The 26,799-nt window shown below is 42.8% G+C and overlaps 1 protein-coding gene across 1 annotated transcript; it reads right to left on the bottom strand.

The window, feature by feature from the left end:
• Nucleotides 1–1,522: 1,522 nt before the first annotated feature.
• Nucleotides 1,523–25,563, bottom strand: XRCC2 (X-ray repair cross complementing 2). Its single transcript, XM_045003253.1, has 3 exons — nt 25,306–25,563; nt 17,675–17,756; nt 1,523–2,404 (listed from the first exon to the last, which is right to left on the bottom strand). The coding sequence occupies exons 1-3, from the start codon at nt 25,342–25,344 to the stop codon at nt 1,689–1,691; spliced, it is 837 nt and encodes a 278-aa protein (XP_044859188.1). The 5' UTR covers nt 25,345–25,563; the 3' UTR covers nt 1,523–1,688.
• Nucleotides 25,564–26,799: the final 1,236 nt, after the last annotated feature.

Raw genomic sequence — 26,799 nt, 5'->3', positions numbered from 1 at the left:
TGGTGGTAGTATATTACATTCACCACTGTAAATCAGTCTTTAGTGTCTGTGAAAGGAACTAAAATTAACAGCCATTGAAACTAAAGCATTCTCTATCTACCATTAGGGGCAGGAGGTGTGCAAGCTTTCCATATCATCAATCTTCCAGTCTCTATCTACTTCCTCTCTAGGAGTGAAAATGTGTCTGTCTCTCTTTATTGAAAATTCTGGGCTTCTGAGACTAGTAATTGTAACACCTTAGTGCTAGGAACTATATTTGGATGAAAATTCATTTCACAGAGGTGAAACAGTTGTAAAAGGGTAGTAACATTTAACAATACTCTAAAAGATTATGCAATAAGTAACTTACTGTATGATTGCTAAACTAACTGATGCACATGGCTTTGAACATAAAGTGCACCACGAAATATATGCTGTTTAGCCAGGAGTCTTCTCCTCTGCCTTTTTCAAATCATATGATTTAGACTTGTGTGTCTTTATTAAAATACAGCGTGCAGGAGATAGCATGGTACAAAGAATGCTCAAGTACTGGAGGACATGATATAAAACCTAGATCAAAGAAAATGAAATGTAGAGGAGCTTTTTGAGAATACACTTTAGCATTATGATGGTCCATGCAATCCTTGGCTTTGTAGAGCTGATACACCTAAAGGGAGACATAGGGTAGTGGACTGATGAACATTTGAAAGTAAGAGATCCTTAAGTTAGGTATTTACACAATTGGGTGAGCATTTCTGTGGCTAGACTGATTTTCCAAACAGTGGCTGGGATAATAATACATGAGGATCTAAAACTTGTAACATAAACCACGTTACTTGTGGTTGTGAGCAACCACAGCATTTCGGCCCATAAAACCCAGAGACACGGCACTGCAGATTTGGGGGAGGAGGGGAGCTACAAATTTTATTTAAAAAAATTAAGTTTCTAGCCCTTTTCCCTTCAAATGTTAACTACTTGCTAGGTCTGTCATTAACTTACAGGGGCCTCGGGCTACCTCCTAGGATCAGTCAACTATGGCCCTGTGTCCCTCAACTTTGGGAGGGCTGCAGATGCTTGAAGACTGCTGGCAGAACAGTGACAGCTATAATCCCTATTCTCCCAGGCATATGACACTTCACAAATGGGCAGTGCTGGCTAGGACCACCATGACCAACACTACATACCTTTCCCTGAAGGAGATGAATCCCTCCCCTTGGGTGTAACTGTGCCTGCTGACACAGGATGTATGCACAGTGTATAGCCCCATGCTAATGGGAGTGAATTAAGACCAATATTTACAAAGAGCTAACATTTGCCTAAACACAATCATTAACATAAGTCGCTGGAAGATGGTTATGTCACAGAGCTGAAGTCAGTGCGTTTGGTTGTATATCCTCTATGTTACATTACATAAGTATATTGGGAGTTAAAGATGCCCTAAACTTTTAGTCTTCTTGACTTAATTTCTTTATGCATCAACCCCACACAAGCAGTTTCAACATTCTCCTCTATTTTAAGTTGACCTTCTGCAGAAATTCAAAGCTTTAAACTCCTCTGCCCTTTACTGAGTTTAAGACGTTTAAATGTGGGTGACAAAATTAATTAACAATCTGAGATAAAATAGGTTAAAAGATTTTTTTTAAAACTACTTAAAGTTAATTAGACTGTGATGTGCCAAGATTTACTACAGTTTTAGAGACAGACTGAAGTTAAAACTGAACTCCACATTCTGCAACACTGAATGAACATTTTATGACATGGTTTTTTTTGGTGTGACAAGAAACAATCGAAAAAGTTTTGCTACTGTTAAAATTACATTGCTTAGAGAAAAATATTCTGTGTGTTACCATTTGTTGCCATGATTTACAAAGATAAGGCCTATACTCTACATCAGCTTCACAGTGAAGTTTTAAATGAATGGAGCTTTCTGTGGAGTTTGAAGATTTCTGCATAATCGTTTGTGTTGTTGCAAACAGGGCCAAATGATGCTCTCTTACTAGCTTCTCAAGAAATTCAGCACATCTCTTCAGATTCATCTCCTGAATGTTAAAGCTCTCGCCTCCATTGCTTCTATCTATCCAATAAAAAGCTGATATACTATCTAAAATCACAATGCAGAGAGAAGGGTGAGCAAAAAACTTGTTTTCTAGAGAGTAAAGAGTGAGAAGCAACTGGGTGCTGCTACTGCAATTAACCAGGAAAAGCCTTCCAAGGCACTGTTTGATCATTTCTTCTGTGCTTTGGGACAGTCTGTGTTCAAGAATGGTAACTAGGCGAAGCATATCAAAATGGTAGTCTGTATCAATGAACATGACTTCTACTTCCAGTCCTCCTCCCGATTTTGGAAGGACACAGCGGGCTATCAGGTGATAAAGCATTTCTGTTTTTCCTGTTCCTTCTGGACCATGGAATTCAACAACATCTCCTGAGAATAAAAAAGAAAACAAAATTTAAAAAAACCAAGCACATGAGATAGTTTGTAAGCAATATGTGCTCCATTTTCAAGGTTTATTGACCTGATTTTTCAAAGTCACTGAGCACCCACAATTCATTTACTTAATTCGGAGCTGCTACTGCGCATTGACAGCTGCAAGTGCTCATTGCTTCAGAAAAATCAGGCCAGAAGAGTATTTTGAGTCCCCTTGATCTACATCTACTAGTTCAGGGGTTCTCAAACTGGGGGTCGGCCTCCATCCCAAACCCCACTTTGCCTCCAGCATTTATAATGGTGTTAAATATATAAAAACATGTTTTTAATTTATAAGGTGGGGGGGGAGGGGTGTCGCACTCAGAGGCTTGCTATGTGAAAGGGGTCACCAGTAAATAAAAAGTTTGAGAATCACTATACTTGTTACTGTTAAACCAGATTGCTACATCCTTATCAGAACTCTTGAAAAGAGGCCAATTCTTCCTTTTGGCCCCGGGGAGCTCTGTGGCGTCTTGTTGTTTTGACAAGTAGAACAAATGTAGAACACTCCCTTCTCCCATTCCTGTCCCAGTCAGGCCCCTGAAAGACGCAGGGAACATACATCACAGATGCAACTGATGATGCATGTCAATGGTATTCAGTACTAAAACATAAAATAAAGAGAGCTCCTAAAAGAAATTAAAAAGAACCGAGTTTTGACTTTTTACCCTCAAATCCCCAACAGTACATTTGCATTATTTTGCCTAATTCTGATGTCTAATTAAACCCTGCAAAATACAATTCTTCATGCTGCTTTATCAGTATGTACTACGATTACTACAATGGTTAATGCAATATGTGATCAAATAGAAACTAAAATCACATTTCACATGAAAAATCCATTTTGTGGCTAATAGTTTAACAACTATATGCTACTGATGACTGCACATGAACAAGTAATTTCCTTTTTCTATTCCCCCTCCCACCGCAAACACACAATTAAGTTTCACCTGCTGTTAATTAAGGCTTGTCTATACAAAGGAGTTTAGTCTACACTAACTCAAGTTGGTGTGTCCCGAAAATGCCTTTGTACATGACGCAATTCCTTAGAGTGCACTAACTCTGTATTTATCACAAACTCTGGAGTCCTCTTTCAAAGTGTATTAAGTTTGATGCAAATTAGTGTGATCTATTGTTCATGTGAATGCAACGATGCTGCACATTACTTTGGCATTCATCCAACTGCTATCCCACATTGCTCTGCAGCGCCCATTACTGACCTGTCTGTGCCCCTGTGTGCTCTCCACAGCTATGGGGTGAAGTTGACCAGATGTCCCCACTCCAGTTTAAAAGCTGGCACAGTGCCAGGATCACCCCATTTGCTCCTGGATTCCAATATTATCGGCATTATAGCAATATTACTCCCACAGACTTTACAACATGCCTCAAGCATTTGCTTCGAGCTGTGCTGAGGCTCACTGCCATCTGGGGAGCAGAACTGGGGCAATAAGCTCTTGAGGCCAGCCTCTGCAATAAAGATATGTTTGTGGACACTGCTAGTCAGATATCCACAGGTCACAACTGGGACACTGAGCAGTGCCAGATAAAGATCAAACAGCTCAAGAAAGCTTAATTTAAAAGCAGGATGCCAAGAAGCATGTGGATCGGACACAGACTTCTCTTAGGGGAGAGTCTAATGATAGAGAATCTCCAGGTTATAGTCAGGAGCAGAGGATGGAAGAGGATAATGTAAGGGCCAGATCAGATGATAAACAGTCACATAAAAAAGAATCTGACACATCAGAAAATGGCAGACAAAGAAACAGGGACAAGTTTTTAAAGTGCTTGTACACAAATGCTAGAAGTCTAAATAATAAGATGGGTGAACTAGAGTGCCTTGCGATAAAGGAGGATATTGATATAATAGGCATCACAGAAACCTGGTGGACTGAGAGCAATCAATGGGATACAATCATTCCGGGGTACAAAATATATCAGAAGGACAGAACAGGTCGTGCAGGAGGGGGAGTGGCACTATATGTGAAAGAAAATGTAGATTCAAATGAAGTAAAAATCTTAAGCGAATCCACATGTTCCATAGAGTCTCTATGGATAGAAATTTCATGCTCTAATAAAAATATAACATTAGGGATCTATTATCGACCATCTGACCAGGACACTAATAGTGATGATGAAATGCTAAGAGAAATTAGAGAGGCTATCAAAATTAAGAGCCCAATAATAGTGGGGGATTTCAATTATCCCCATATTGACTGGGAACATTTCACTTCAGGACGAAATGCAGAGATAAAATTTCTCGATACTTTAAATGACTGCTTCATGGAGCAGCTGGTACGGGAACCCACAAGGGGAGAAGCAACTCTAGATTTAATCCTGAGTGGCGCGCAGGAGCTGGTCCAAGAGGTAACTATAGCAGGACCGCTTGGAAATAGTGACCATAATACAATAGCATTCAACATCCCTGTGGTGGGAAGAACATCTCAACAGCCCAACACTGTGGCATTTAATTTCAAAAGGGGGAACTATGCAAAAATGAGGGGGTTAGTTAAACAGAAGTTAAAAGGTACAGTGACTAAAGTGAAATCCTTGCAAGCTGCATGGGCGCTTTTTAAAGACACCATAATAGAGGCCCAACTTCAATGTATACCCCAAATTAAGAAACACAGTAAAAAAACTAAAGAAGAGCCACCATGGCTTAACAACCATGTAAAAGAAGCAGTGAGCGATAAAAAGACTTCCTTTAAAAAGTGGAAGTCAAATCCTAGTGAGGCAAATAGAAAGGAGCATAAACACTGCCAAATTAAGTGCAAGAGTATAATAAGAAAAGCCAAAGAGGAGTTTGAAGGAAGGCTAGCCAAACACTCCAAAGGTAATAACAAAATGTTTTTTAAGTACATCAGAAGCAGGAAGCCTGCTAAACAACCAGTGGGGGCCCTTGATGATCGAGATACAAAAGGAGCGCTTAAAGATGATAAAGTAATTGTGGAGAAACTAAATGGATTCTTTGCTTCAGTCTTCACGGCTGAGGATGTTAGGGAGATTCCCAAACCTGAGCTGGCTTTTGTAGGTGACAAATCTGAGGAACTGTCACAGATTAAAGTGTCACTAGAGGAGGTTTTGGAATTAATTGATAAACTCAACATTAACAAGTCACCAGGACCAGATGGCATTTACCCAAGAGTTCTGAAAGAACTCAAATGTGAAGTTGCGGAACTATGAACTAAGATTTGTAACCTATCTTTCAAATCGGCTTCGGTACCCAATGACTGGAAGTTAGCTAATGTAACGCCAATATTTAAAAAGGGCTCTAGAGGTGATCCCGGCAATTACAGACCGGTAAGTCTAACGTCAGTACTGGGCAAATTAGTCGAAACAATAGTTAAGAATAAAATTGTCAGACATATAGAAAAACATAAACTGTTGAGCAATAGTCAACATGGTTTCTGTAAAGGGAAATCGTGTCTTAATAAACTATTAGAGTTCTTTGAAGGGGTCAAAAAACATGTGGACAAGGGGGATCCAGTGGACATAGTATACTTAGATTTCCAGAAAGCCTTTGACAAGGTCCCTCACCAAAGGCTCTTAAGTAAATTAAGCTGTCATGGGATAAAAGGGAAGATCCTTTCATGGATTGAGAACTGGTTAAAAGACAGGGAACAAAAGGTAGGAATTAATGGTAAATTCTCAGAATGGAGAGGGGTAACTAGTGGTGTTCCCCAAGGGTCAGTCCTAGGACCAATCCTATTCAATTTATTCATAAATGATCTGGAGAAAGGGGTAAACAGCGAGGTGGCAAAGTTTGCAGATGATACTAAACTGCTCAAAATAGTTAAGACCAAAGCAGACTGTGAAGAACTTCAAAAAGATCTCACAAAACTAAGTGACTGGGCAACAAAATGGCAAATGAAATTTAATGTGGATAAATGTAAAGTAATGCACATTGGAAAAAAATAACCCCAACTATACATACAATATGATGGGGGCTAATTTAGCTACAACGAGTCAGGAAAAAGATCGTGGAGTCATCGTGGACAGTTCTCTGAAGATGTCCAAGCAGTGTGCAGAGGCGGTCAAAAAAGCAAACAGGATGTTAGGAATCATTAAAAAGGGGATAGAGAATAAAACTGAGAATATCTTATTGCCCTTATATAAATCCATGGTACGCCCACATCTCGAATACTGTGTACAGATGTGGTCTCCTCACCTCAAAAAAGATATACTGGCATTAGAAAAGGTTCAGAAAAGGGCAACTAAAATGATTAGGGGTTTGGAGAGGGTCCCATATGAGGAAAGATTAAAGAGGCTAGGACTCTTCAGCTTGGAAAAGAGGAGACTAAGGGGCGATATGACAGAGGTATATAAAATCATGAGTGATGTGGAGAAAGTGGATAAGGAAAAGTTATTTACTTATTCCCATAATTCAAGAACTAGGGGTCACCAAATGAAATTAATAGGCAGCAGGTTTAAAACAAATAAAAGGAAGTTCTTCTTCACGCAGCGCACAGTCAACTTGTGGAACTCCTTACCTGAGGAGGTTGTGAAGGCTAGGACTATAACAGCGTTTAAAAGAGAACTGGATAAATTCATGGTGGTTAGGTCCATAAATGGCTATTAGCCAGGATGGGTAAGGAATGGTGTCCCTGGCCTCTGTTTGTCAGAGGATGGAGATGGATGGCAGGAGAGAGATCACTTGATCATTGCCTGTTAGGTTCACTCCCTCTGGGGCACCTGGCATTGGCCACTGTCGGTAGACAGATACTGGGCTAGATGGACCTTTGGTCTGACCCGGTATGGCCGTTCTTATGTTCGCGGTCCAGCCATGGAAATATAATCTATATTTTAAGAAGTTGGACAAGATATTATGTGATTACACCACTACTGAACCCAAGGAGGCTGTGGACCCTGCACCTCCCCTCCAAGGACAAGCAGCAAGAGTCATTGAATGAGGGACATGAGTGTATGGGGAGACTTTGGCAAACCAGTAAAGTGCCTAAAACCACTATGGCTTATTGTTAAAGGCAGCTGAGTCAGCAAGCTGTAAATTGGCCATTCAGCAATCTCAGCGTGACAAAGGCAGGAGGGAAGGGGGTTTTGGGTGCCACAGCAAGGGCAGCTTGACCCCACGTCCTTCCTGATAAGAATTGTGTTGAAGTTGCTGATACATTTTAGAAGAGCAGGATGTGCCCCAGGAATGTCTATCGGGGTCTCAAGGCTGCAGACGCTGGAAAAACCCACACCTGGTTAATCAATAACCAGAAGGAACTTCTTGTTGATCATTGAAACTGCTTACTTAACAAGGTTTCTTTAAGGGACACGCCATTCTATTACTAATATATAAATAAGGGGAAAAACCTTGAGATAGTTGGACTTATTTGGAGACTCTCTTGAACTCTCTTTGGACTCTCCCTCTGGATACATCTTGTGGTCCCCACCGGCCACCGGAAGATTTGGCCACCGGAAGCCTGCCGCTGTGTCACTCGAGAGCCACACTCAGCTTTGGTAATTATCAAGGGTTGGGTGTGTTTTACTAATCTTGTTGAGGACGTGTGTAAGTGCTTGAGACTAGTAAAGTTCAGCTTTAAGTGAAAGCACTCTTGTGTTGTCCTGTTTGTGCCAGCCATCTATCGGTCGGACGGCCGTGTCTCCCCTGATTTATTTCCTGACACCACCTCACACAGAGTAAAAGTTACCAAGAGCTTTGGGTTGAAAGAACCCCGGGTAACAATGAGGAGGGCAGTGACACAGAAGCCAGGATTTCTTTAGTACTCCAGATCATGAGAGCAGCTGTGTAGAAAGTGAGCCTGGTTCCCAGTCAAAAATGAATCCTTTCCCACCAATGATCCTTTCCCACCAATCAACACTGGGTTTCTGAGTCTAGAAATGATGCTGCACCATGTGAAGCTGCTTCAGAAAGAGCTCATGTACTTGTAGTTGATCGTTGTCATCTTCCTCATCCTCCATCTTCTGCCAACACTGCTGTTGCTACTGGAGGAGCTGCTACCGCTGCCACATCATCTGCTCAGTGGTGCAGTGGGTGAAGTCCAAAGCCAAAGCTCCGTAGCTTCAACAGCTCAAAAAAAGCCCAAACAGCCTCTGCATATTTGAGGTTGCCACCAAACCTGCAAGATGCATTGTTGGTCCGCGCTGACCAACAGACAGCAATTTAAAATGGTGCTAGCTTGCCCAGACAGAGAGCAAGCATGAGGTGGAGACAGCAGAATCATGGGATACTTTGAATTTCACCCCAAGTCCTAATATTCCACTGGCTTCCTTTATTCATCCCACAATGCGCAGTGAGAAAAATCCCAGAATGCACATAGGTCAGCAACGAAGCAAAGGACCATGGGATGCCATCCTAGACTACCATATGCTTGGTATGGGAGGGTGGACTAGATGATCTCCTGAGGTCCCTTCCAACCCTGATATTCTATGATTCTATGCACCAAACTCCAGTCATGTATATACAATGATGCAAACTGAAAAAAGACACAGCTATCCTGAGTGCATGCTATTACTATGGCGTACTAGTTGGTGTGCAAACTAAAACCCACCCCCCCATATAGACAAGGACTTAGTTTTAAAGAAATTGCTATTGATGAAAGATTGGCAACTGGATGACACTGACTGGCAGCACCTCTGTCATTACAGGTGGATAGGGCTTGAAGAGGAGGCTGCTACATAATAGACTAAGACTGTACTTTTATTTCTGATAAATATACAAAGAAAAAATAAAAATGGAGATAACAATGGGAAGAAAAAACATGTTAGATGTCACTGTCATGTTTAGACATGTCTATTTTTGTAGCATCGACAGGCCTGTAGTGTTTCAGGTATGCAATATGCTTGTTCCCCTTCACTAGCTAGTGATGTGTACCTGTGACTGACAACGGGAAAGTAAGCAGATTACCTTGCCTCAGTGCAGGGGACTGGACTAGGTAAGTTAACAAGGTCCCTTCCAGTCCTACATTTCTATGATTTATTACATATTGCACTATGAAACTGCATCTTTTGGGAAGATGGAATTGCAGATTGCATGGGAGCTAGGAAGCTACTCTTCTGCCATCTGAGGTGGGGATTTTTCTCTTTGCAGGCAGATGCAACCTATGGGGAAAATTCTGCTTCATCCACAATTGAAATAATAATTAAAAACAACCTACCGAATGCAAGGAAGTGTTAAAAAGACAAACTAGAAAGTATAACCCATTAGTAGGGAGGTGGTTCTTTTGTCAAATACACATGCAGGACACCTAAAAATTCAGGCTTACATCAGAAGAAGATAAAAGTTAACTTATTTATTAATTGCTCTCCTTTTCATTTTAGAAAGCTACTATTCTCTTTTTATGGTGTATGCTAATTTCATGTAGGGCTTCACACATTATGGTGAAAGCATCTGCAGTAAGGTGGACATTTAACTGCTCTACTCTGGCAGAATTAGAACTGCACAACTGTAACTGCAGCAAGCTTTGCATTTCCATGACCAAGGCAAATGTAAAGGGGGTAAGAGCTTTCCAGAGGAAGGCAAGAGCAGAGAATTAATTGCAGCTTTGCTCCAATATGTTTGTGTCTGTCTGAGTTAACAGGGTTTTTCAAGTCATTGCTCAACTTCCATAGGCTATTATTGTTCACAATTACACAGACTATCATGGAGAAACTGAGACAAGGGAAGAAGCAGTGAATTGAGACTCTTGCTTCACACACTGGAAGTGTTAGAGGTAATTTACACATGATGTGACAGTTCTATCCAATTCAGCCTTACATGTAAACTCTTTCTCCATAATACAGAGTACGTGAAATTCAGCAGTGTCTTTTCAAGCTGGAGTTCTATTTTTCTCAATTTTTGATGTTTCCAAAATTACATGGAAGGGCCTGGGAGGCAGTCAGGGTTTATTTGTTTGTGCTGAATACCCCTTGCTAGACTAAGGCAAGGACTATTCTGTATATTAAATAAATCCTCACTTTCCTCTCCTATTCAGAGTTCGCAATATTTAACACTGCTACTTTCAGGCATCTGTTATTCTGTTGTGTCACATACTGTGCTGAGGACATAACAACAATCACAGAACCTTGTTACAATATGAACCTGGCATGAAGAAGTCCTCTCAAATATGCTGGGTGGTGTTATTTCCTCCAGCTCCTTCTCTGAGCCTTTGAAATATTTTAGAACTAATTTGTCTTTTCCTGAAAAGTGCTTTACAAAATATGGGCTCGGTCCTGCCATTGGCTTCTGCACAAGACTTCCATTGCCTTCAATGGCAATTTTGAATGTCGCTCAGTTACTGGATTTGTCAATTAAACATTAAGAGCTGTTTCATTCATCTCTGAAATGAAATACAGCTTGTTCAAAAAGCACACAACAATGCTACACAATGGTTTAGGTGAAGTATCTGGGGTCGGGAAGGAATTTTCCTCCGGGGCAGATTGGCAGAGGCCCTGGAGGTTTTTCGCCTTCCTCTGCAGCACGGGGCATGGGTCACTTGCTGGAGGATTCTCTGCAGCTTGAGGTCTTCAAACCACAATTTGAGGACTTCAATAACTCAGACATAGGTTAGGCGTTTGTTATAGAAGTGGATGGGTAAGATTCTGTGGCGTGCTTTGTGCAGGAGGTCAGACTAGATGATCATAATGGTCCCTTCTGACCTTAAAGTCTATGAGTCTATGAGTAGGGGATAGCACTGTTTCACTGTTCTCAGTGGTGAGTTTAAGAAAATTGCAAGTTATTCTATGAAGTAAATATTTGGTTTTGTGAGTTTAAAAGATGTTTTCCTTTGGGAGTTTGTGTGTGTACTCATATAAAGTTACCTTCTGTAAAGCCCTGCTCTGGGGGGAAGAGTTCTCAGCAAGCATTGGGGACCATTATGACCTGATAAACGCTTCCAGAAAGTTTAATTACGTAAAAAATGGTAAGTTACATGAAAATCTATTCTAAAAGTTTCTCGGAGGGTTTACTAGTTTTAATCTAAGGACAAGACACCTTACTTAAAGTCCCTCTGAAGTTTGTTGGATACAGTTAGGTGCGACTTATGTCTGAATTGGACTTTGAAGTTACCCAATTCTCTCAAAAGAAATGTGCTTTGGACTGTAAAAAAAACTTGAAGGAGCAGGGAACTTCTGTGCTTTTGTGATTATCAAAGAGGCTGCCCGCAATAAGAACCACTATGTAATGAGAGCCCTTTATAGCATAATTTATAAATTTAGATTTTCACAAAGTTAGTGACTGGGCTGCTACAGTAAGATAAGAGGAGGAAGTTCACCCTTGCGGATCAGAGCAAGCAAACCATGACACAACAGAGGAAGGAGAACTGGCTGACAACTGGACTTTCAAAAAATCTTTGACAAAGTCACTCACAAGAGGCTGTTAAGGAAACAAAGTAATAAATATTAATACTACCTAATACCTCCTGTTATATTTTTGTCAGTAGATCTCACAGTGCTCTAAAAGAGGGGAAATAACTATGGGATAAGAAGTACTGTACTGTCATAGACGAAGATACAGAGCAGGAATAAATGGCCAGTTTAATATGGAAGGAGGTTAACAGAAGGTTTCCATATTAGGACTGGTGATGCCTAATATTTACTAATAGTCGCAAAGTAGATGAACAGCAACATGAAAAAATGTGCTGATGGCATGGCAAAGTTTCCAGATGACACAAAGCTAATTAAATTAATCAAGACTAGAGATTGAGGCCCTATCAGAGCTAGGTGAATGAGCAGCCTGGTATCAGATGAAATTCAGTACTGTTGAATTCAAGTTGATGCACACTGTAAAGAATACCCTGGACTATTCACAATACAAAATGGTTCTATTTAGCTGTAATCATACAGAGGAAAAGATCTAGGTGTCACTGACCCAGGAGCAAGGGCCAGAGACCGGAGTGGGACCAAGAGGTTCCCTGCAGGGAAGGGGAGCTGTAGAGCTGGGCGAGGGATGACTCCCAACATCCTGGTGGCCAGAAGTTACCTCCTGCCTGTCAGCTTTGCTCCCTGCTCCAGGCAAGCTCCACGTAGCAGCAAGGAGGAGCTGGAACAGGAAGGCAGTAATGGTGCTTCTGGCCACTGCACCGGCTGCCTGCAGCACTGCTCTTCTGCTGCTGGGAACTCTGGGATACATCCAAAGGACTTCTGGGACCTGTAGGGTCCTGGGACCCTAGGTCTAAGCCCTAGGGTAGCACAATTGGTGTGTGCATGCAAAGGGAGTTAGGCTGAGCCCAGGCTCAAGCCCGGGCTTACGTTGCTGTATAGACATACCCTCAAATGCTATTATATAAATAGATGGTATGTCCTCACCTAGAATACCGTGCTTAGTTCTAGCCATCCTATCTCAGAAAGCACATAGCAGAAGCAAATGCTGGTAGAACTATTTCATTGCATTGCAGCCCAGTAGACAATTCAAGTCAGGCTATTATCACACTTAGTGGTAGTGATGTGTATTATTCTATAGGTAAGGCTACAAGTCTTTCACGGAGGTCACGGATTCCATGACTTTCTGGGATCTCTGTAACTTCTGCAGCAGCCAATACAGCTGACCCCAAGGCCAGCTGCATCGGCTGCTCAGGCGGCCCGGGGCCACCAGCTGGTCCCGGGCGCTGCCCCAGAGAAGTGATGCCCTGGGACACCCCCCACCCAGAGCAGCAGCAACGGGGCCCTGGACTGTCCCCTGCCTGGAGCAGCAGTGGCAGGGCCCCGGGCCGTCCCCTCACAGAGCAGCGTCAGCACCCGCTGGAGCACTCCCGCCCCCCACTCCAGCACCTAAGATTTAGTTAGGGGTATTTTTAGTTCAAGCCATGGAGAGGTCAGGGGCTGTGACTTTTTGTTTCTTGCCTGTGACCTGTCCATGACTTTTACTAAAATACTCGTGACTAAATCACAGCCGTAACTACAGGCTGTTGCAGCTTTCACACTATCAGATACTTTGTGACAATGATAGGTTAGTCATTTAGGAAATTGGGCAGAGGCTGTCACTATTCTCTACTTTTTGCAAGTGAAGGTAGGGGGAGGAAATGTTTACTTCAAATTAATTTTGGGTGTCATATTAAAGCTGAAAATCAGAGCTGTACATTTACACCCACACCTAAGCTTGATATTCAAAGGTGGTAGAGAGAAACTTGATTGGCAGTAGTGGAAGATTATTTTTAAAGCTCATGCCATTTCCACTATTTAGGAATACAGTAAAGTATTATGTAATGTGCTGATGTATCCTTAAAGGCACAATTCCCTCATGATTAGGAACAGTGGCTGGAATATCACTACAGCTCCAAACGTTCGTTGCTTCTATTTTATGATGCTCTGACTATACATTATGAATACTTGGTTGCCTATAATGGAATCATGTATAATTTATTTAAACATTATAGTACATATTGTTCTGTTTCAATGAAAACAGGAAAAAACCTAGCTAATTTAATAAAATGCTAAAAAATAAATAAAATTTTCTGTGAAGATGTATATGAAACAATTTACATATAAGGCATGGTAACATGGCCAAGACAAACAAAACTGAAACTAATTAAGGTGAGAGGACTAATAGAAAATTAGCTTTTCATCAGGAGTTTAAACCAACAAAGCTAGGAAAAAAGATAAAAACAACAAGTATATGGGCTCAGGTAAGTAAAAATGACTTGCAGGGCTCTTTTAAATTAACTTGTAATATTATGGGTCTGCATAACAAAAATTAATTAATACAGGTCAAAATCTGTACTAGTTTACATCCTGTACAACTCCACTTCTGTGAAGGCCGTATTTGGCCCTACCTACACATTTAAGATTGGTATTATTTTGGTTTGCATCCAGAGAAAAGAGAACGGCATCAAGAAACAGTCCCAGCTAAATTTCTATTTGGGACTTTGCACCCAAGAAGTAAAGAACAGACTGAAAAGTCTTTGGGTTTTTTTGTGTTTGTTTTAAAAAGAGAGAAGTTATCCTTTCTGCAAACCCTACTGAGCATTATTTAGAGTACTTACTAATTTCACTAGTTGGTTTTTATTACTATTATGGAGTAAGAAAGCAGTCCTGAGCTGAGAAAACTTCACTTATTGTGAAAGTGTTCGAACTTCTCTGAACCCAAAGGTATCACCTGTATGACAGTTTCCTGGTGAAGAAAGCTGGAACAGGCACCCAAAAAAGCAGCTGTTACAGTGAATCTGTTTAATGCTTTCCCACTGGAAAATGACAACTGCAAAATGAAATTCTTGAAACAAATATTAAATTGCATCTATCTTTCAACAAAAGTAAATGTTGAGAAGATGAATCTCTCAGTAAAAGTCCGTACACTGATAGAGTACAAATAGGAGTTGCAAAAGCCATTGGATAAATTTTAATTTAGGTTATGAATTCATACACTGATTACTGATCTAGGTGAGGGGGAGCCACGGATACATAGAGAGAATCTGTGCCCTCGCTACCTGCAAAGAAGGGACCTTTTGAAATATAGTTGGTTCAAAAGCTTTTCATTAATTCTCTCATTCAATTTTAAGCTGCCATATCTCCCCAATTATGATCCAGCCACTCCATGTGTCTGATAGCCTTAAAATACACATGCAATATGGCTGCAACAACTGCTGTAAGATCATACTGGCCTGTTTTTCCTACAGCTGGATTTATGCTTTCTTTCATGCTACCCACTATCATGGAACAGTCTTCCTGAGCTGACACTCCAGGCCATTACCCTCTTCCTCATTCAAATCCCTCCTGTTGATCTCCCAGTTCTTCTGCAAAGACTAAAAGAAATTAGTCATCTAAATCATCTAGTTATTTTTTCATCTTTAAAAACCAATAACAAAAATCTTCTTCTCGTCATCATATTGTGCTCTACCCTTCATATAGTCTTACTGATGTTGCCTTGTTCTCCCAACTAGCCATCACCTTTGTTCCATCGAGTTTGAAAGTACCTTGGGGCATGGATCATTTATTGTTAGACATGTAGTCTAAATGCTATAAATACACAAATGCTCCACAATTAATCTTTTTTTAGACTGTACACACTTCCTTTTTCTCAGTCATCATGATCCTTCTTATTGCCATTCTGTTATTTGTTCTAATTCTTCCTATACTCATAGTGATTTGGAGGAATCAGACGTATACACAATGAGTCAGAAGCAGTTAGTATCATAGAATATCAGGGTTGGAAGGGACCTCAGGAGGTCATCTAGTCCAAACCCCTGCTCAAAGCAGGACCAATTCACAACTAAATCATCTCAGGCAGGGCTTTGTCAAGCCTGACCTTAAAAACTTCTAAGGAAGGAGATTCAACCACCTCCCTAGGTAACCCATTCCAGTGCTTCACCACTCGCTGAGTGAAAAAGTTTTTCCTAATATCCAACCTAAACCTCCCCCACTGCAACTTGAGACCATTACTCCTTGTTCTGTCATCGGGTACCACTGAGAACAGTCTAGATCCATCCTCTTTGGAACCCCCTTTCTGGTAGTTGAAAGCAGCTATCAAATCCCCCCTCATCCTTCTCTTCTGCAGACTAAACAATCCCAGTTCCCTCAGCCTCTCTTCATAAGTCATGTGCTCCAGCCCCCTAATAATTTTTGTTGCCCTCCACTGGACTCTTTCCAATTTTTCCACATCCTTATAGTGTGGGGCCCAAAACTGGACACAGTACTCCAGATGAGGCCTCACCAATGTTGAATAGAGTTGCACCAGAGTCACGTAGAGTGGCACTACTGCCTCTCTAATTTTACATTAAATTCCCTCAGACAAACATAACAGCATTGGCATCTCACTGCAAGGTCCTTTTAGTTGCTGCTTTCCAGATGGTGGTCCCCAAATAGATATGTATGCTGTTTATTTTCATAGATTTAATAGATTCTAAGGTCAGAAGGGACCACTGTGATCATCTAGTCTGACCTCCTATACAACTCAGGCCATAAGACCCTGAATTAATTCCTGTTTGAACTACAGCATATCTTTTAGAAGAATTTCCAATCTGGATTTTAAAATCGCCAGTGATAAGAGATTGCACCACAGACCTAGGTAAGCAGTTCTACTGGTTAATTACCCCCACTGTTAAAAGTTTGTGCCTTATTTTGAGACTCAGTTTGTCTAGCGCCAACTTCCGGCCATTTGATCTTGTTATATTTTTGTCTGCTAGATTGAATAGCCTTGTATTATCAAATTTCTGTATCCCATACTTACAGACTGTGATCAAGTCACCCCTTAATCCTTTTTTGTAAAACTAAACAGATTGAGGTCTTTGAGTCTTTCACTATAAGGCATATCTTTCAATCCTTTCACTGTTCTTGTGGCTCTCCAGTTTATCATCATTCCTGAATTGGACACTGGAACAGAACACAACAGTTCAGTAGCAGTTACACCAGTGCCAAATACAGAGGTAATATAACTTCCCTATTCCTACTAGAGATTCCCCTGGTCCTGCACCCAAGAATTGCATTAGCCCTTTTGGCCACAATACTGCCCTTGGAACTCATGTTCAGTTGCTTATTCATTGTTACCCCCAAGTCTTTTTCAGAGTCACTGCTTCCCAGGATAGCATGGCCTTTGATCCTACATGAATGACTTTACATTTGGCCATATCAAAAAGTATATTATTTGCTTGTGTAACACCGACAGATCCCGGTCATCAGCGGGCGGGACTGAACCGGGGACCTCTGGAGCTTAGTGCATGAGCCTCTAGTGCATAAGTTAAAAGCCAACTGGCTGTTAGCTAAGGCTGTAGAGCAGACTCATTAATCTCTCTCTCTCTCTAAGTGGTCTTGGTGCCACTAGATGTGATAGAACACCACCCCCAGGAGATGTATGGGTTACACTTGCACCCGGTTTACTAAGCGATCCAGATTGCTCTGTATCAGTGACCTGTCCTCTTCATTATTAGCCATTCCCCCATTCTTTGTGTCATCTATAATTTTATATTTTCCTTCATGTCACTGATAAAAATGCTAAATAGCACAAGGCCAAGGACTGATCCTCGCAGGACCCACTATTAGCACACCCAGTCAAAGATGACTCCCCTTTTACAATTATATTTTCAGACCTATCACTTAGCTAGTTTTCAATCCATTAAATGTGTGTCATGTTGATGTACTATTCCAGTCTCAATCAAAATGTTTTACAGTACCGATAGCAAGTTAATTGCCTTACAGAAGTCTAAGTATATTATGTCAACATTTAGTCTCTCCCTGAATTCAGGATTTTATACCTATTTGCATGCTCGAGGTAACCTGACAGACATAAACTTACTTGATACTGTACAGTTTTGTAAGATATCACACACACACACATCTATATAAAATATATATATATTTTACCATGAATGGGAAATCCTTCATCTGCAAACAGACAAGGTTCAAGATTTTTCAGAGAACTTCTGCCCTCAAGTCGTGCAAGTAGCTTTAAAAACAAAAGATAAAAAGATGATGTGTTAACTAAAAAAAATGGGTCATGGAAATCAAGTTTATAAGATGCAACAGAACCACAAAACTTAGTGTGTTTTCAATGATAGCTCTGTCAACAGATTAATTTGATTTTAAAATGCCTTTCTGCAGACATGTGGCAAGCTCAGAGATTGGACAGTACAGTAACAGACGTTGACTTTCTATCTCTCCTAGCAACGAGCACTAGGATTCCATGGCGATAAAGTGCCATGTAAGAACCTGTATTTACAGAACCACAAGAATGAGCTACTGGCAGATAAAACTGCTGCAAGAATGGATGTCTTTGAAATATGGAAATGTTGCCATTTTATAGGATGAAAGGAAAGAAGGTCCTTTTGTAACAGCCATCAGACAGTGACTTCAAAGTAACGATCTGGAGGTGAAAGGCTGTATTCCCCATTATCAGTCTCCTGAGTCATCCAGTCCCTCAGCTCATTTATAAGTAAAAGCGTCTTACATATTTCAACTTACATTAGATGTGGGACTCCGATGGGATACAGATCCTATCACCTAACCGTCACTTGTTCAAATACAGCACAGGCTGGTAGTTATCAAAAGTCATTACACGATGGCTGTTCAACAGCCTTTGTAAGGCAAGTGGGTGTTCTTGGGCCAGTTCTTAAATGGACAGGTGTCCACATAACAAATGTACTATAGTTGGCAGTCTCAACAAAGAGGCCAACAATTCAAGAAACGAATACTTCACCCACTGCTAGAAGTGTCCTTCCATACATGGATTAAAGCACACAGGCAAAAAAGCTTGCACTGCTGCCAGAGTATATGTCCTGAAGACAGAGCACTTCAGTTTCCATGAACCATCCATCAGCTCTAAATTAATGATTTTTAGAATAAAATAAATTCTGTACAAGTGTATCAAATCTCCCTCCTAGCCATATCCTTTGGGCACTCAGCACATAACTCTAAACATAACTTCCCAGCACATAATTTCCCCTCCTCCAAACTATATTTGATGGACAACTTTTCTTCTGAATCTCCTCGCTATTGTCAATTTAAATTATTTAAAAAACAATTTTCTGTGTTTTCTTTTAATGGTAGTATAAAAACTCTAAATGACACTAAATTTGCTTCAAGAGGTTATGATGTGAGTCCAAGTAAGACACTTCCACAGACATTGTACCATTCATTTCCATTAATAAAATGTCAATGTGTTTGCCTTTGTAACTGTTCCGTTCAGGTATGTTGATATGAGTCTCGTGAGATGCTCATTAAAAGTAGAATAAAAACACTTAAATAGACATTATACTGGATCCATGATTCATGCATTTGTTCAATGCATGAAATACTTGTATAATACATGTTAGATCCATGGTTACAGTTTTGACACCAACTTGTTACCAATGTTCACTGAAAAAAAATATAGTATTCTGTATAAACAGGATCAGGGAAGAGACTGAATATAACTTGCTCTGTTATACTGTGCTGCTGCTGTTCCCTCGTGCTTATGGAGACTCTCCCTCCTATGTTTATGTTCTCTCCATTCTCATCATCCTGCACTGCATCTTTCCCCATTGTGAGTCTCCTGTCCCCTTCTGTCTTTGCTTACCTGCTTTCTCTGAACCATGACTTTTACTGCTCCACTGTATTTAATATGATGGCAGCCAAGTGAAATTTACCAGAATATCATGATATGCAACAACTCTAAAGAGTGTTTTAACACATTTTACTTAGCTGTGAGACATTTTCATAGCAAATGGTTCATATTTACAAATGTCATTCATTTTATATATGTCCAGAAGATAATACATGCCCATTAGTCATTGAAAAGGTTAGATTGTTATCCTACTATCTAGTCTCTTTCTCCTTACATTATTTTGCTGCTACTTACTAGACAAAACACTCAGTCTACTTTGTTCTGCAAGTCAAATAAAGTTTACTAAAAATCTTACATAACAGTGTGGCTGGGAACAGTAATATTATATGAATATCTGTTTTAGAGATCCAAGCCTCGCAAGAGCATGGAATGCTTTACTTTGATGCTTAAGAAGTCCTCAGCCATCAGGAGACACAGGCTGTCAAGCTGAGACACTAAGAATATATTTAAGACTTTTGAACAAACAGTGTTGCCAACTCTCATGATGTTTTTTTGTGAATGACAGGATTTTGTCTGGGCCTGGAGCCTGTCTCGAGATGATGCAAGAAGCTCCACCCTTTATGCAAATTTGAGTCCTGCCTGGGGAAACCCCCTCCGATTTGCTGCATACCTCACTTGCCAGCCTCTTAGGGCAAAGTAATCAATCAGAGCTGCTATAGCTAGAGCGCTCTCTCTCCCTCCCCTCAGCAACCTGAAGCCATTCTCAGGAAGGGAGCACAGGGGACTGATGGAGCCCAGCCACTCTGCTCCCTATTCCTACACTCTTTTGAGCAAAGGGGAAAGCTCCTATGCTCCTCCCACCTCACACCCAGCCTGGGAAGATGCTGTTACAGCTCCTCTCTCCCCAGGCCTGGGAGATGGGGGTGAAGAGTCTAGGAGGAGCAGAGAGGAGGCTGTGGGGGCTGAACTGATGGGGTGTGGAGGGATGAGTTGAACTGATGTGGGGGAAGAACTGATGCAGGGACAGACAGGACAAGATAGATTTGGATAGTGGGGTGCAGAATTATTATTGAGGAAATGATGTGTAGAAGTGGGCATGAGAGCTCCTGCTGAGGAGGTCAAAATCTCTTACCCAATAATTTTGGAAGAGTGAGAAACAAAATCTCACACACACACACTGTGGATGGGCAAAGGGAGTTAAAAAACAAAAACCCAAGACAAACCAAAACCCACCACAATATAATCTTTTACAAAAATATTTTTTTTGGAGTCTGACTTATGATTTTTGATCTTCTGAGGTTGGCAATACTGCATGTATTTATCACAGCACTGCTTATCCACCATTCTGAAACTCCTTGTACTAGAATGCCCCTAAACATGAGTGGGGGAAGACTTAAGTATGTTTTGAGATGGTCTTGCTTAAAAGGGTATAACTCAATCTTAATGTTTAGCTGGTATAGTGTTCAAGTTTTTCTTTCTTTTTAAAAAAGGAAGATCTATGACATTTGGTGGTGTTCAAACTGAAATTATTCCCTACTTTTTAAATAGAACACACTTTATTGGAAAAGTTAGTAGTATGGATGGTTCAACAACTCTCCTGATACAAATTAAGACAAAATTACATTTAACTAACTCTGCAGTTTTGCATGGACAAGAAAATTCAATTTAGAAACTATGACTGAGATTTTCAGACCTGTGCAGGATTTAGCCACACATCTTAAAAGGAATGGAAGATGTGAGGCTAAGTCCTTTGTACTGCTCTACAAATATAAGGTACCCTGCTATGATGGCTGAACGTAGGCACCACTTCAAAAACTGCCATATCATTGCATCAAAGATTACCTTAATATGCATTTCCTAGTTTGTATTAATTTGTATTGAAATCACATAATTGTTTTTTTTAAGTCTCTGTACATTATGAAAACTATAAAAACAAGCGTGTCTTAGAACTAATGGCTCCTTGGAATCTCAAGAGAATATGAAGTGTGCTGGAAACCGTCCCTCTGCTTTGTAGGTTCCTACCGTTTTACAAGGCTTTGCAAATGTGTACATGTAGTTGTTCACAGTTAGTTGCTGAATGCTAAGGTAATATAAGCAGTCTGACTACTGGATGCAGCGTTCATTTTAAAGAAGTGCCATTTCAGTTCCAGCTAATGTGCATCACTTTTCTTTTTAAATCCATACTCTTCCTCTCCCCAATTTTCATTTTAGAATAAAAAATACTTTCTGTATAGGGCATTTCCCAGGGATTAGTTAGTAGTTCTTGATTGTTCCAGCTCCTTTCATTAAGTCATTAGTCCTCAGAAAATATCTGGTGCATTGATCATTATGGTTTAAATATGAACCTGTACTTATCTGAACTGAATGTTTACATATTGCCATGAAAATAACTACAGGTGCTTATCTTGAGCACTGAACAGATTATTCAAAATTCATTGATGATAATGCACCTGTGTTTCTATGAAACTTGTGTTTTCTTCCTAGTTTTGAAGCAGAATCTCCACAGACACTTGCTTTGTTGGTATCATTCTGTGCACCGTGGGATTTCCTGGCAAGATCAACAAACAACTTTGCAACAAACTGTGTGAAAGGTCTGTCCATACTACACCTAATGAGGCTGAAGCAAAACTATGTTCAGATAAGACACAAGAGAGGAGACCTTACACTTGTGGTTGTTAAAGATATATTGAACTTTTCATGAGAGCTGGGACTAACTAGTCTCTTGGCCATATTATTTCTACTGTATAAGGCAGGGGTCTCAAACTCAAATGACCACGAGGGCCACGTGAGGGCTAGTTCATTGGCCCGAGGGCCGCATCACTGACACCCCCCCTTGCTGTCCCCAGCCCTGCCCCACTCCACCCGTTCCATGAGGCCCCGCTTCTTCCCAGCCCCCATTCCAACCCCTTTCCTTAAGTCCCCACCCCAACTCCACCCCCTCCCTGCCCCCAGAAGGTTCATGAGGGGTGTGGTGGGGGCTCAGGGCAGGGAGCTGAAGTGCAGCAGGGGGATGGGGTGCAGGCAGGGGGCTCAGGGTGCAGAAGGGGTGTGGGATGCAGCTGGGGGCTCAGGGCAGGGAGTTGGGGTGCAGGAGGGGATTGGAGTGCAGGCAGGACACTCAGGGCAGGGAGTTGGGGTGCAGGCAGGGGGCTCAGGGCAGGGAGTTGGGGTGCAGGCAGGGATGTGGGATGCAACTGGAGGCTCAGGGCAGGGGGTTGAGGTGCAGGCAGGGGCTCAGGGCAGGGGATTGGGGTGCAGGCAGGGGCTCAGGGCAGGGGATTGGGGTGCAGAAGGGGCATGGAATGCAGCAGGGGGCTCAGGGCACGGGGTTGGGGTGTGTGGTGCAGCAGGGGGCTCAGGGCAGGGAGCTGGAGGGCAGGGTGCAGGAGGGCTTCGGGCTCTGGGGTGGCAGCGGTGCACACTGGGGCCAGGGCACGCTGCTGGCCCCGGCCCTGCTCCAGGAAGTAGCTGGAACCATGTCCTGCGGCCCCTGGGGGAGGGGGATGCAGGGCTCCACACGCTGCTTGCTGCGCATCCAGGTACCTCCCCCGAAGCTCCCATTGGCCACAGTTCCCCGTTCCCACCCCCGACTGCAGGGACCTGAGCCACATCAGGGAGCGGCGCGGCACGGCGCTCGAGGGGGGCAATCCTGCGGCTGTAGTTTGCCCACCCCTGGCCTGGAGGTTGGCCACGGGGCGGGCACAGGCCGCTTGGTGGGCCGCAGGAAATAGCCCCGCGGGCACTGCGTGTTTGAGACCCCTGCTATAGGGTAAAATATTTGTAGTGATCAAAGGATCAGTCTGCAATAATAGTAACCACTTGCTTCTACCTTCTGTTGTGAATGGCTTAAATAACCAGTTAACATAGCACTGCTAAAGAAAGTAACTGAACAGAAAAACTGGAAAATATACAGCAACATCTGGTCACTATTGAGATCAGCATGCCATAATTTAATTATGGGTGCTTACTTCTTCCTTCACATAACTTTTATCTTTTTTCCACAAAATGATTACCTTCCAGTGCTTTTCTGCGTGTATCTATCTTAGTAAAATAGCCTAGATGTGTGTTCAATACATTTCTGAATAATTGCACTTTACAGTCTATCCCAGTGGATCTTTTTATGTGATTATTAGTGTGTAGAAAATAGGGGTTCCTGTGGACAAAAGACATCTGCCCATGTGGAATAAGTTTCAGGACAGGGACCTTAAACAGTAAATTTGCTGAGGAAGGGACAGTGGGAAAAATTTTCAAAAAAAATGTCAAAATCACTTAGGAGCCTCAGTCCAATTGAAAACTAATGGTGCTTCAATGGAACTTAAAGAGTTTTTCCTATGTCTTTTGGGAGGTACTCAGCACGTTTTTGGGTGCCATTCAATAATATGCAATATTTCTAAGCAATATATTAAAAGTGTTAAGAGACCCACTGGTCAAAAAATGCGAGCGAGACATTTTTACCTTTCGCAAGCTATATGCTTAATCAAAATTCACTTAGGCTTTGGCTACACTTGCATTTCAAAGCGCTGCCGCGGCAGCGCTTTGAAGCGCTAAGTGTAATCAAAGCGCCAGCGCTGGGAGAAAACTCTCCCAGCGCTGTCCGTACTCCACTTCCCTGTGGGGAATAACGGACAGCGCTGGGAGCGCGGCTCCCAGCGCTGGGGCTTTGACTACACTGGCGCTTTGTAGCGCCGCAATTTGCAGCGCTGCAGAGGGTGTGTTTTCACACCCTGCTGCAGCGCTGCAAATTTGTAAGTGTAGCCAAGCCCTTACTCTCTTTTACTACCTTCACCTCTTACAACTTCCATTGTCACTGTTTTTACAAAGCTCATTTTACGAGGTTTTTGAAGAATTATTTATTTGGCACAGATTTTTTACTTATGAGTTACACAACATTCTACAAGGAAGTGTTGCTGCAAGATTTAAAGACTTTCAGAGCATAGGTCAGGGTCAAAAGGTCAGAGAAAAAGGGTGGGTGGTGGGAGGGTGGAGAAAAACTGGATGAAGAGTTAAAGAAACATAAGCCTTATTGCTATGAGCAAAACTTCAGAGGGCAATTTTAAAATCTTCCAAGTTTTTTAAAAAGTCCTTAAGTGACTACAATTCATCTCTACCTTCACATCCATTAAGGTGAACAACAGTCTCTCAAGGTTTATTGTGAGGCCTTGTTTACACTATAAAAATAGGTCTGTTTAACTACCTCACACAGAGGTGTGAAAGATCCAACACCCTGAGCAATGCAGTTAAGACAGCCAAACCCTCCATGTAGCGCTAGGCTAATGGAAGAATTCTTCTGTCAACCTACCACCTTTAGGGGAGATGGATTCCTACGCCGAGGGGAGAACCCCTCTTGGCAGGATAGGTAGTGTTGTCTGCACTGAAGTTCTACAAGTGTAGACAAGTCCCATGCACGGTCAGTATCAGTGTGCACCTGCGCGTGTGTGGATACAGACCCTGATTCAGCAGTTCACCCTATTCAGCAAAATATGTAAACATTTGCTTAAGTCTAGGCACATACTTAAGTCCCATTTTCTCCCAGGGGAATTAAGCACATCCTGTACTTCAACACGTGGCGGGGGCGGGCCAGGGGCGCACATCTTCCGGACGGGCCCTGGGGACGCAGCCCCGCCGTGGCCGGGCAGGATGCCGTCCGCAGCGAGGAGAAACGGACGCGCCAGCGGGCAGAGACCGCGGCCGGCAGCCCCTGGGTTCCCTCCCCAGCGCGGGCAGCACCCACATCCCAGGCGGGGCTTTCAACGTGTCCGCGTCCTCCCTGCCCCGCCAGAGGGGGACCCCGCCCTGCCTGCCTGCCTGGGAGCTGCTGGGGGCGGCGCGACACCGCCCGGCCCGGCCCGTGCTGCGCTGCTCCGAGCCCCGCCTGGGGGCGGTGCGGGGGAGGCCGCTCCAGTCCGGGCGGCCGGGCCCTGCGGGAGCGGCCAGGCCCGGGGCGCTGCCTCACCTGAGAGCCCGACTCCGCCTTCCGGAACCCGTCACTCATCGCGCTGAGGAGGGGACCGGGCCCAGCAGCAACAGCGGCGCCTCCCGCCCCGCCACCCCCTCCTCGCACATGCGCAGTGTACCACGTCCCTAGGGCGCGTGCGCACTTCGCCACCCTCGCCTGGCACGACCCGCCCTTCTTGGGGAGCTGATGCTGCACATGCGCAGTGTCGCAGTATTTTGGTTTTTTTGCGGTTGCGCGTTACGTGGCGGAGTTGGTTCCCTGGGCAGCTCAGCATGCGCGAGCTCGAGGGTGGGGTTGAGGTTGTTATGGGGACGGGTTAATTACGCACCTTGCATGGTCATCGCTCTATCTAAATTATATTCTGTGGTCCTCAGAGGCCAGTAATGTTAAGGGGTGAGATTTTTAATTTGTTATTTGGTGGCCAGAGTGAAACAGAAACACTGGGCCAAAATCAGCCCTGACAAAGTGCATGCAACTCTCACTGGCGGTAATTACATCAGGCAGGAATTTAGGACAACATTTTAAAATGTGGGACTCTAACACCGTCCTTATCTGGCATGTTCCATCGGAAGGTCTCAAAGCACTTTGCAAACATTACTGTCTTAATCCTGACAACATCTTGGAAAAGTATGACTGTCGTTACAGGTGAATTCTGAGAAACAAGGGCATTGTCTAATAAAATTAATGGCACGGCACAGCACAGCATGGCCAGGGCTGGGGTCCATCCCGCTGGCACAGGGCCGCTGGGGTTAACGATTATGGTCGGTTAACTGGTAATCCTAATGCTAACTGGTTAACCTTTTACATCCCTAGTTGATGTTGTACCATCCTCTCCCATACTCTGAGTGGGAGAATTTGGAGGAACTGCTCCAACACAGTATTTTCCACCACCCATACTCTTGTTCTTTCCTGGGGTTGGAGCCACTGTTAGCAGTGGTCCTTTAGAGTCTGGGCTACCGGCCTAGATCAAACTGCAGCTGAAAATCTCTCTTGCTGACCCTCTGGTGGTGGGTCTTGTTTTAAATGCCCAAAGTGTCTCAGATAGCTACTTTGAGTAGGGAATAGTCCCGCACAGCTGTCATATGGAGGCTTTGGTATATGACCTGGGCCATCCCTGTCAGGTATGGGGTGACCAGGATGGCCCAACTCTCAACTGGCCAAAAGGCTGCCATGGCGACCCTCTCAAATGTGACTAGGAATGCTTCAAGCTCATCAGCTGGTTCCTTTCTTTTGTCAGTTTCAAGGAGAGGTTTGAAGCTAAATTGGGGTTAACTGCTCCCACCAATGAGTTAGATGGCATATTTTGGGGCTGTACCAGTGGCACCACCTGTTGCACCAGCTGCTGCTTCCTGTGTTGAGTGGCCTAATAAGCTGCTGCTGCTGCAGCAGAACCTGTTGCAGTTGTTCTTTTGCCAATTGCTACAGCAACTGGGTCTGTTGTTGATTCTCCAAAATGCATTTTAGCAATTTGTCAAGATCCATCACCAGGGC

The sequence above is a fragment of the Mauremys mutica genome, chromosome 2, assembly GCF_020497125.1.
Source record: "Mauremys mutica isolate MM-2020 ecotype Southern chromosome 2, ASM2049712v1, whole genome shotgun sequence".
NCBI lineage: Eukaryota > Metazoa > Chordata > Testudines > Geoemydidae > Mauremys > Mauremys mutica.
Note: the sequence above shows the minus strand (reverse complement) of the source record. Positions and strands in the feature narration are given on the sequence as shown.